The following is a 12,575-nucleotide window of genomic DNA, read 5'->3' as shown; positions in this document are numbered from 1 at the left end:
CTATTTGCAACTTTTTGAGAAAGCGCCATACCACCTTCCACAGTGGTTGCACCATTTTACACTCCCACCAACAGTGAATAAGGGTTCCAGTTTCTCCACAGCCTCGCCAGCATTTGTTGCTTGCTGTTCTGTTAAATTTTGCTATTCTGACTGGGGTGAGATGATATCTCATAGTTGTTTTGCATATTGTGTTTTATACAGTCATATATCTTGTGTTTTATAAAATCAGTCACCATTGATCTATGCCTATTACCCCATCTTTTCAGGTCCCCATTGGATCTTTCCTACTGCTTCCACCCGTTTCCTCTACTCCCCAAATTCTGTCACCCACTCTCCATGTCCGTGCCCAACTCCCCTTCCCCTTTTGGACTTGTACACACATCTTATTAGTTAGTCTATTTTTACAATAGTGGTCTTATGTAGCTGAGTTAGCTCATTCAGCATAATGTTCCCTAGACTCTCCCAAGTGTTTGCAACTTTTAAAGTGACTCCATCCCTTTTCACTTTTTTTGTTCATAAAGTAAAAAATTCATTATTTCAAAATTCTAAGGGCTAGAAGTCCAAATCATTGTGTCAGCTTGGTAATGATCCTTCCAAAAGCTTGTGGGCGAGGTCTGTTCTCTCTCCCAGCTTCTGGTAGTCTGAGGCTATCTCTCAGTGCCTCTTTTTCATATTTAGGCTCAGAACTCACCCTGCTCCTCTACTGTGACCTCATGTTAACTATAACTGATAAGCTCCCCAGAGATAGTTCTTAAACAAGGTTATAAACACAGGTCCTGAAGTTAGGACTTCAGCATCTCCTTTTAGGGGAACAAAATTCAGGTCCTTAGCACATGATGAATTTAGAAGTGCTGGTAGATTTTGCCTTCATTTCTGACCATGACAGATAACTCCTCCATTTCAAGACTTCTTGCAAACTCTTCTTCTCTTTACTTCACTTTTACTTATATGAACAGGTTTTCTTAAAGCAGGAATCTCAGCAAAGGCTGGGTGGGCAGCTTATGTGCCTAAAGTGAATCAGGTGAGGTGTCCCACTTTGAAAAACTCTGCTCCAAGCATTGCTTTGAAATTCTGTTCTACATGGCAAACCCCACATTCTTAGGAGACTACAGATCCGGTTTGTATCCAGCCTTCTCCACTTGCTTCTCATTTCATTAGCTCAGAAAATAACTCAATATTATTGTTGCCCCTTCTTGCAGCTAATGACTTTGCACACCCAGCATTTAGAGGAACTGCGATCCGAATCGTGTTGTTAGGGCCATCAAGCTGACAATGATTCACAGGGTCCCTACAAACATCAGGTCTGAACCCTGTCCTATCCTGTGCCATCTTCACTAGCTCAAGGTCGTTGCTGTAGTCACTGTGTTCTCGGAGAGGGTCATCCTCTCACTGACCCTACCTTGCCCAGTATGTGGTCTTTTTCCAAGCACTGACTCCTCCCGATAGCATGCTCAAATTATATGAGACAAAGTTTCATGATGCTTCTGAGGAGCAGCCTGGTTGCACTTCCTGTAAGAGAGATTTGTTTGTTCTTTTGGCTGTCCATGGCATAGCCAGTACTCTTCACTAGCACCACAATTCTAAGGCGAGGTCTGAATGGTGGCTCGTAAATTTCCCTGCATTATCACTATTTTTGAAAAGTATTTTTAGATAAACATTTAAAAAGTGAATTAGCTTCTAATTTTACACCTTTTGTACACATTATTTCTTCACATTGCTTATAATTTTCTCATTATAGTCACTTCTCATTGTTTCTGTTCTGTATTCTGTTTCCATCAATCTAGCTTCTCTTCCCTTTGCTTTCTTGGCTTTGCATTTGGGTGCATGTTGGCCCTTTGATCTTATCATTTGTAAGGGCACATTACTCATAGATGATAATGTTTATAGTCCAGTCCGTTGTTTGGCTAAAAGTTGACCTTCAGGAGTGGTTCCAGTTCCAAGTAAAAAGGGTGTCTTGTGGTAGTAATCTTGGGAGATTCCTGTAGTCCCAAACCAATTAAACCTAAGTCTTGGTCTTTTTTTAATGAACTTAAATTTTGTTCTGTATTACACCCCCCCGCCCCATTTCAGCCCAGGCCTCCTTGTGCCCCCTCTAAGAACAGTGGGTTGTGGTAGCTGGGCGCCTTCTGGTTCTTATGGTCTCAAGTTAGAAAAGGTTATGGATCGTTCCTTCATCCTCTTTTACTCCAGGCAAAGAGACCTATATTGTAGCTGAGATGACCAACTCACAAGTGTTTAAGACTTTTTAAGAGGCACTACTCACCAAATCAAGGGAAGCAACATTATGACTCTTATTCAGGTTAACCAAGTTATCCCATAAGACTGTGATCCTCAGTCTTTCAACCTAGAAAATAATTTGTAGGATTTGTTCAGTATGTCTAAGAAGTTGTCATAATTGTGTCCCTTTCTGCTTAATATCCCTTTTGTCTTTAAATACACTGACTTCTTTAAGCAAGGCTCTGAGCTTCTAACTATTGCTTCATCTTTCTCATGTTGATGTTGTGTGTGCTGTACAGTCAGAACCGACCCATGGCTGACCCTCTGGCAGGTTTTGAGAGTCAGTTAATCACATGAGAGGAGATACTCTTCTCAAATACTGTAGGCACAACGGTCCATTTTGTCTCCACTTTGGCCGGTCTCACAGCACTGAATGCTATGGTCATCGTTTCCTTTCACCTGAGCATATAGGCCTCTCTTTGTTTCATTCTCACCTGTTAACAGCATTGACAAGTATGTTGTCAGGTGACACATGGCCCTGTCTGCTGCTTATTATTTGTTTTTTCTGAGCATCATAAATATCAGTACCAAATTAACCATAAAAAGGCAGAGGTCAAATAATACCATAAAAGTTCTTATGTTAAACCGCTCCCTCATCTTCCGCACCAGCCATTCTTCCTCTCCCAACCCAAAAACCCCCACATGTGACCCTAAACTTTCCATCTGGGTTCTTTGATTTCGGCAGTTCTCCAGGAGGACCTCAGAAAGTTCACACAGCCATTGATGATAGCAGGCAGGGTTGAGACCGCTGGCTCAGGTCAGGAGCGTATTCCAAACTAGAAAGGGAGACGCCCAGAATCCCTCTTCTCTTGGAGAGTGGGAGCCTAGAGCACACCCCTAAGGAAACTATAGGTGTGACAATTTGGGCCATGCCTTACTCCAGCCTTTGTTGTTGTTGTTATGTGCCATCGAGTTGCTTGCGACTCATAGCGACCCTATGTACAAGAGCTCTAAATGCTATTCTATCCTGTGCCAACCTAGCCATCTCACACGCACTTATTCCTACCGCTCCAGTCACAGAATCAATCGATCTCACCAAAGGTCTTCCTCTCCTTCGCTTGCCTTCCACTCTGCCAAACATGATGTCTCTTTCCAAGGACCAGTCCCTCCTTGCATCATGCCCAAAATATGTCAGACGAAGCTTCAGAATCCTTGACTCCAGGGAACACTCTGGCTTCACCCTCTCCAGGGCAAACCTGTTTGTTCTCCTAGCAGTCCATGGTGTATTCAACACTCTTCTCCAGCACCACAGGCTCAGCGGCATCAATCCTCTTTCTATCAGCCCTATTCACTGTCCAACTCTCTGATGCATAGCACATAATTGCGAAGACTATAGCCTGGATCAGGCGCACCTTAGTCTCCAGCCTGACATCGTTGCTCTTCAGTACTCTTGAGAGGTCCCTCACAGCCGACTTTCCCAATGCAATTCGTCTCCTGATTTCCTGGCTGCTGTTACCAAGAGCGTTGACCGTGGAGCCAAGTAAATTAAAACTGTTAACTATCTCAATCTCCTCACCATCCATGCCTGATGCTGCCAATTGGCCCAGTGGTTAGAATCTTTGCTTTCTTGATGTTTAGCTTCAGTCCATATAGGAGGCTGTAGTCCTTGATCTTCTGCAGCAAGCGCCTCTGGTCCTCCTCAGTTAGCAAGTCTGTAATTAAAGTTCATTTCCTTCTGTCCATCAAGTACCCTGTATTGCTTCAAATTAACCACCTGAGTGGGCTCACACGATTTTTAATGGTTCCTCTTTAACACATCAAATCGACACTGACCACAGGGAAGACGTATACATCCTGTTTTACAATATCTGGTTGAGGGAGTGTTCCCCAGTTAGATGTAAGATCCATATTTTGATCAGCCAGCTGAGCTGTATTAGGGTGCAGTCTCAGGATATCAAGGGATAGAAAAAGCTTTTGGAAAAGTAAACCCTTGACTCCACTCTGCCTATTAATAATTTCACCGCAATAACTCTGGGTTCCACCTCAGCAGTCACTTGCTACTCTATATTTACCTTTCTGTATCTTTCTATGCTCTCTCCTATATTTAGTCTATATTTATCTATATGTACTTTCATCATTTCCTCTTTCTTATGATACCATTCATTTCTATTCTGTGTCTTTGAAGTTGTGCTCAGAACCCATCATTGCTAAAATTTTTCCCTTTTTTTTGTTCCACCAACACTAGTAACTTCTGTGATATTGCACCTCCAGTGTTTTGGTGTATCTATTTGTAATCAAGTCAGTGCTGGATATGTTGCTTCTGCTTGCCTCGATTGTAAGCTCCCAGGAATGGCGCCTCTCTTCTCAGAGCTCATAGTATGCGTTATACACCTTTAAGGAAATTAAGTATTTATGAAGACACTGACATGTAAGAATTGACTCCAAATGAGTCTTAGGAAGTGTTAAAAGAGGTGGTTTTGATTAGAGATTACTAGAGATGATTAGCAGAGAAGTTTTGTCCTTAATAAAGAGATTTGGGGACATTAAATGGTGAAGGATTGAGATTAGATTATCTGGGCTACAGAGGAACTAGTCTGTTCTGAATTCTGAGTAAGCTTGCCTACATAGTAAGTGCAATGATTATTTTAATTGTTACTTTCTTATCCCAAATATAAGTATTTAATCTGAAAGAGAGTAATTACAAAACTAGCATTAAAATGAAATGAAATCAAGTTTGACTTTGTGATTTAGATTTAGAACTCTTACTATAATTTAGTAGAAGTTGAGCTGTGGTGCTAGAGAAGAGTATTGACTATACCGTGGACTGCAAGGAGAATATACAGGTTCATCCTTGAGAGGGTGAAACCAGAATTCTGAGGCTTCATCTGACATACTTTGGGCATGTTGCAAGGAGGGGCCGGTTCTTAGAGAGGGACATTGTGCTTGGTAGGGTGAAGGGACAGCTCAAGATAATAAAACCCTCAATGAGATGGATTGATTCAGTGACAGAGGTAATGAGAGTAGGAGTGTCAGAGACAGTAAGGTTGGCTCAGGATAGAGCAGGATTCAGGGCTATTATTCATAGGGTTGCTGTGTGTTGGCTCAACGGCACATAACAAGTGAGCAAAAAAAAATAGATGAGCGATACAGGCAGTAGTTTATCGGTGCGCAGGCCTAAACTGGGAAGAAGATGCTAATCAAAGTGAAGACCCTGACCGGAAAGGAGATTGAAATTGACATTGAACCCACAGACAAGCCCCTGACTGCTTGTTCCCCTGAAGGTGGAGCGAATCAAGGAGCGTGTGGAGGAAAAAGAGGGAATCCCCCCACAGCAACAACGACTCATCTACAGTGGCAAACAGATGAATGATGAGAAGACAGCAGCTGATTACAAGATCCGAGGTGGTTCAGTCCTCCACCTTGTACTGGCTCTGAGAGGAGGAGGTGGCCTTAGATAGTGATGGATCCTCCCTCCATTTTACTTTACTCTGTCAGTTATAATGAGGCATCATATAGCCTCTCCTCTGGGAGCCCAGAGCCACTGCCCCCTCCCCTGGATGCCCGGTCTTGTGTGTCTACTGGTGGGAGACTAAGAGGACCCCAGGATGCAATGTGCCTGGCCCAAAAGGCTCTTGCTAACTGATGGGTTTTAGTTGCTGTCCTGTGTGCTCGTCTCCAATGGCTATTAAAAAAAAAATAGATGAGTCAGTAAGCCTAATATTAAATAAAAAACAAGCTATCTTTTCTAAAGGTCGTAAAATACAGCACTGTATGAAACGTGTGTATACTGTTGTTGTTGTTGTTAGGTGCTGTCAAGTCAAGTTTGACCTATAACGACCCTATGAACAATAGATCTGAACCCTGTCATATCCTGTACCATCCTCACACTTCTTGACACATTAAAACCCATTGCAGCAGTCACCGTGTCAATCCACCTGGTAGAGGGTCGTCTTCTCCTTTGCCGACCCTCAGCCTTTCTCTACCAAGCAACATGTGTGAAGTATGTGAGGCAGAGCTTCATTTTCTTTGCCTCCAAAGAGCATTCTGGCAGCACTTTCTCCAAAACATCTCTCTTTTGTCTTTTGGCAGTCCACGGACAGTCCAGTACTCTCCTGCAACACTTAAGCTCAAAGGCATCAATTCTTAATAGGATTTTCAGAGACCTGTTATTTAAGAAGTGCATGGACAGTCCTGCTTCCTAGTCTGTTTTAATCTGGGAGCTCTACTAAAACCTATCTACCATGGGTAACTCATGTGGCATTTGACAGACCAGTGGCACAGTTTGCAGTATCTCAGTAACCTGCTATATAGTACAGTACAGCAAACTGACAGACAAACGCTGTACCAGTTAGAACAGTGTTCTCCGCAAGTACAACAAACTGCCAATTTATTTTGTAACTCTAATAGCGAATCAGTCTTCACACATTGGGCCCAAACAAATTTTAATCACAAAGGCCTGCATACCAGTCCTTAATTAGTTTAAATAGAGACTTTTAGCCCACAACTGATTGTTAATTAAATTAAAAAACCAAACAGCACTCAATTGACTATTCATTAAATTTAAAAGACCAACTAGGTCACAGTTGAATATGTGTGTGAACATATTGAATAATTTCCACATCATAAACAAGATAAAGTATAATGTCTCACTATACCCTTCAGTGATGGTTTTGTTCTCACCTCTTAGTGAAAATGAAACCCCGACTTTCTGGACGAAAAAGACTTGGTTCTTTCCGTCGTGATTGTAATTGTTTAGATCTAGGAAGAGCCAAGGTGCCTGTTAAGATGACTGTACCACCATGGTGACCCATGGTGATGTTAGGTACCATTGGGTTGATTTTCTGCTCACGGTGACCCAGTGTGACAGAGTGAAAGTGCCATGTTGAGCTTTCTGGACTATAATCTTTATGGGAGATGATCTCCAGGTCTTTTTTTTTCTTCTACAGAGACGCTGGGCAGTTCAAACCACCAATCTTTCTGTTATCAGCTAAACACTAACATTGTGTCACCAGGGCTCCAGGTAGCACTGTCAAGTGTGCTGAGAACTTGCAGTGGCATCACTAACTGTTGTTTTTAGAGAAATTAAAAACGTAGGCAAGTTTCCATCAGGATGTCATTCTGCCTGCACTTTGGCTTTGTCAGTTTGTGGTCTGGTGGGTAAGTGAAGCTTCAGTTGTGCAGTCTGTAGCAAATTGTGCTAACTCAAAGGCTAGTGTCTGTGGCAATTTGAATCTACCAGAAGAGCCAATGGAGAAAGATGGGCAATGCTCCCCTGTTGTAATTTACAGCCTGGGAAACCCGTGGAGGGTCAGCTCCAAATTGGAACCAACTCAATGGCAGTAAGTTTGAGTTTTAAGTGCATGGAGATGAAGAAACAGGCTTAACCCTGGAAGTACTCAAGGTCATGCAGTAACAAGGGTAGGAGTTTATATCATTGTAGAATTCTGACTTCAAAAGTAATAATTTGGAATGGCCCTCTTAAGAAATTTTTTTTCTACAGATCATGTGTGTGTTATTGTAGCCACAAAAATAAGTGAGAGAAAAATGGACAGTCTTCTCCCTATGATTTACAGCCTCTAAAAATGCACTGGAGAAGGACATCATGCTTGGGAGGGTGGAGGGACAGCACAGGAGAGGAAGACCATTGATGAGATGGATTGATTCAGTCACTGGGGTTTTGGGGGTAGGCGTGTCAGAGACAGATTGGCACAGGATAGAACAGGGTTTAGGGCTATTGCACATAAGGTCACTATGAGTCACAGGCGGCTCAACAACACGTAACAACAACATATGCAGTGGAGGGTCAGCTTCAGTCATTTCCAACTCTGAAATGTCAAGCTAGTTAACAATGAGGCTTATACAACAGACTGTACTTATATTTATAAATACATAAAAACACTAAAGTGTGTTGCCTACTGGCATGGGGAACTGCTAGTTATCAGAGCTATGTCTGAAGCAGCTACTGGCTACACTGTCAGACATAGAGAGTTACAATTCATTCAGCACAGAGGCCAGGAATATTTCTAATATCTGGGGGAAGGAAGATTCATGTACCTTATACTTGATGACTGAGCTATCACTAAATCCATGGGAGGACATTTAGAAAGCCAACCCAGTAAGACTCACTGGGGCTTAATAGCTGTTCAGTCTCGCTTTGACCCTATTGATTGGTAATAAATAGACTTAAAGCTGAGAAGGGACTGTGAGTGTTATGTTACAACAGTCCCTTTATTTGCCTGTGCTCTTGAGATGGGCTTCTGAGCGCATCTGCTCATTGATGACCATTTCTCAGTGTGACTGTGTCATAGTGTTACTACCAGTGGATGGTGTTTTGAATATGATAGATGTTTTTGAGTTTGGGTTCAAACTGATAAAAAGCTAACATTAATGTTCCAGTTTGAGAAAAGGTTGTTCTATTAAGAACATTTAAAAGAAACATTAAATCATCTTTCAAGAGCCCCAAGGGAAGTCCTGATAATTATAGTTTATACTTTTTTTAAAAAAAAAAAAAAAAACCTTATTGGGGGAAATTAGTTATTAGTTTGGTTTTTTTTTTAAACCAAAACCCCATAGATTTCCTTTCCCTTCCTTGAGCTAGCTAGTTATAAACTTCATACATGTTGGTACTTCCTTTTTTTTTTATTTTATTAAATTTTATTCGTTTTAATGAACATTTACAGGGATTTTGGGTTTTCATTCCTTCATTGCTGCACCATTCTCTCCACCCTCCTCCCCAGTTTGTTCTTCTTCCCTGCCATCCGAATGTCTGTTTTAATTGTCCAATTGCCACAGTGCTTGTCAAAGTCAGTTCTGATTAATCTCCTTTGTCAGTGTGTCCTTTGCCATTCCCTATCACTCCTCCCTGAGAGAGACTTCACCCTGATTCATAAGGAAAAGGGGATGGCGTATTCTCTTAGCTACTTCCTGCTGAAAAGGGACGCTGTGGGTTTCAGGGTGAAGATCTTCTCTCACTACTCTAAAGGGCCCCTTTGGCAGTAGGAAACACATAGACTATTATGGAGATTGATTTTGGAATTTAGATGCACTCTTATTGATTGTGCTTGGCCGTACATGTTCATATCCTTGAAGATGTATCATGGGGGTGTTGCAACCTAGAAGACACAAATTTAACTAACAGGTTATAAGTACATGAGTCAAAAATTATGGAAAAGTAAAAGAAAAGATTCTTTCATTGTTTTACAAACCCTCCCCCAGGTCCCCTCCACCATGTAACCCTCGCTCTAGACTCCTGTGATGACAGAAATACCTGGCACATATCTCTTTTACACAGTTTTCTCCCTCCTCTGTTTCAGTGCGGTATACATTATTGAACACATCTTACTCAGTCTCTCCCCAACCCTGAGGTTAGTCCCATTCTACAACAGTGGCATCATGTAATATTTGTCCTTTTGTGACTGGGATATTTCACTCAGCATAATGTTCTCCAGAGTCAACCATTTTGAATAATATTGCATGAGTTCCTTGTTTTTTAATGCAGCATAGTATTCCATTGTGCGAATATACCACAGCTTCTCTAGCCATTCGTTTGTTGATGGGCACTTAGGTTGTTTCCAACTCCTTGCTATTGTGAACAAAGCTGCAATAAACATGGGAGTGCATATATCTGCTTGGATGTCAGCTATGGTCTCTTCAGGGTATATTCCCAGTAGTGGAATTGCTGGGTCAAATGGTATTAATAAAATATAACTATAGAAAAAAAAATGGTATTTCTATTTGCAACTTTTTGAGAAAGCGCCATACTGCTTTCCACAGGGGTTGCACCATTTTACACTCCCACCAACAGTGAATCAGGGTTCCAGTTTCTCCACAACCTCGCCAGCATTTGTTGCTTGCTGTTCTGTTAAATTTTGCTATTTTGACTGGGGTGAGATGATATCTCATAGTTGTTTTAATTTGCATCTCTCTTAGGGCTAGGGATTTTGAGCATTTCTTCATGTGCTTGTTAGCCATCTGAATGTCGTCTTCGGTGAAGTGGTACTTCCTTTTTGATTTAACCCAGCCGCAATAGCAGCTTGCTAAATTGGATGGATAAAACCCCTTGGTCATGTCTGTGCTGGCTGCACTAATGGTAGCTGTGAGTCTGAGGATGCTGGTGAGCTTGCTGGCGCTAGTTTATGGTTACTTTGAACTCAGGGCCTCTGGCCAGGTACCAGGCTTAGAAGTCCAGGCACAAGGAAAACGGCTCTGGAACGCTCTTGAGAGTTGGGCTTAGGGATCCATTTTTTTTTTACTTTTTGTGTGTGTTTTTTTAAAGGTAGCTGATTTGTTTCTTGAAAAGATACCCCAATGAGTGCATTATTAACCTCTCTGATTTGGTCCAAGCATTGATGTTAGATGCCCTTGAGTCGTTTCCAACCCACAACAAAACAAAATGCTACTCAGTGCTGTGCTGTACATTAATAATATGGTGCTGTTGTTACTGTTAAGTGGCATCGAGTCAAGCCTAACTCAGCGACCTTATGAACAAAAGACCTGAACCCTATTCTGTAACTATTGTCATTTCTCTAAGTTCATAGCATTTCCAGAAGCATGTTGTTTAGGAAGTGGATGCTACTCCTGCTTCTAAACCTGTCTTAATCAGGGAGCTCCACCAAACACTGGCCACCATGGGTAACCATTATGGCATTTGACACACCACTGGCATAGTGTTCAGCATCACAACAACCTTAAGTTACCTCAGTAATTAATAATATTAGTAATTTTAATTTTGCTTGCTTTTATTTTCTGTGATTATCTTTTAATGAAAAAGTGAATTCGGTATAAATTTTCTTAGAAGGGACAAAAGCTGAGCAAGCATGGATAAGGAGCTAGGCTCCTAGTTCGTTTCAAATTAAACACTCAAGTAATTGGGTCTGGGCCTTGATGAGACTCAAAGGACCAGCTCACAGGGACAGTCACTTTCTATTTTTTTCTCTACAGTATAGCACGTGACACTTGAGCAGTTTGCAACTGTGTTTTCTTTTTCATTAAGCTCTTCTTTCTCTCTTTCTGAAGGTGCTCTTACAGAGTGCTATGATGAACTGGGAAACAGATACCAGCTTCCAGTCTATTGCTTGGCACCGCCAATCAACATGATAGAAGAAAAGAGCGACATAGAGACGCTGGACATTCCTGAGCCCCCACCCAACTCTGGTTACGAATGTCAGCTCCGTTTACGCCTTTCCACAGGCAAAGACCTCAAACTAGTGGTCCGAAGTACAGACACAGTGTTCCACATGAAGAGGCGGTTACATGCAGCAGAAGGAGTGGAACCAAGTAGTCAGCGCTGGTTCTTTTCTGGCAGACCTCTTACTGACAAAATGAAGCTGGAAGAGCTGAAGATCCCAAAGGACTATGTTGTACAGGTTATAGTCAGCCAACCTTTGCAGAACCCAACACCAGTTGAGAATTGATTGGGGCCTGTTGGCTGGTCCTCTGACCCTCCCACTTCTTTTTATGATTGTTAATGTTGTTGTTTCCTACTCTATGGCGTGAAACTTCTTTTCACTGCTCTGAATTCCCAATGAATGGATTTAGTTCTGAGGAATGATCAGTGAAAATTTCCATCTGTGATGGAGACCAACAAAAATAATTAATAAAACACAAAGAGCCAGCCTTTGAGATTCATGTAATTACAATTTATTATTTGAGAGGCAGTTAAGAAATAAGATAGCCATTTATTTTAAAACAGCCAGCGCAGTGTAATGGCTGTATATAAAGGATTTGGACTATAAACAGAACATTGCAACCATGTAAAAGAGCACCTAGCACCTTTTGAATACAAAGTTTTTTTTAAATAAATCAAATCATGCAAGTTCCAGGAATTATCAATAGTAGTTACAAATTTGGGCTTTTTTTAAAAAAAAAAGCAAAACTGAAAGAATAATTTTCAGACTCTATTTTGTTTGCTCTATTCTGTTTTAATGAATATTTAGCCTTAAAGGAGTAGAGACTGGCAAATTGTGTTTCAGTATCGCTTTCCCAATCCCCTTTGATGAGCTCCTTATTTTACAGTCACACTAAACTCTGGTGCCTTCCATCCTGTTGATGGCAGCCACCTCTGGAACACTAGGCAATAATGTGGTTAATGCAGTCAGATCGCTGATTTTCAGCTGATACTCAGCTCAAAAGTCTCTTGTCCTTTTGCTGCATGCGTATTTTGAAATGTCTATATAACAAAGCTGTTTCCATATCCAGGCTTAGGAGATCACTACAATATAATACCTTCATTGATCTACCTACTCTGCTTAGAACTTTTCATATGCCCCTGAAGCGTAAAGTTCTTGGGTCAGGAAACTCAATCAAGGATAGCTGCCCCCACCATAGAATAATAAAATAATATCTCTTCTCCCCCAGTT

General features: G+C 41.5%; 1 protein-coding gene across 1 annotated transcript in view; it reads left to right on the top strand.

The window, feature by feature from the left end:
* Positions 1-12,061, top strand: part of UBTD2 (ubiquitin domain containing 2) — an 82,391-nt gene extending 70,330 nt beyond the window's left edge. The window contains exon 3 of the mRNA XM_006884351.1: positions 11,233-12,061. Coding sequence (XP_006884413.1) covers positions 11,233-11,630 — 398 coding nt within the window. The 3' untranslated portion in view covers positions 11,631-12,061. The remainder of the gene's footprint in view (positions 1-11,232) is intronic.
* The last annotated feature ends 514 nt before the right edge of the window (positions 12,062-12,575 follow it).

The sequence above is a fragment of the Elephantulus edwardii genome, unplaced genomic scaffold (genome assembly GCF_000299155.1).
Source record: "Elephantulus edwardii isolate Elephantulus edwardi_28Jun2011 unplaced genomic scaffold, EleEdw1.0 scaffold00033, whole genome shotgun sequence".
Taxonomy (NCBI): domain Eukaryota; kingdom Metazoa; phylum Chordata; class Mammalia; order Macroscelidea; family Macroscelididae; genus Elephantulus; species Elephantulus edwardii.
Note: the sequence above shows the minus strand (reverse complement) of the source record. Positions and strands in the feature narration are given on the sequence as shown.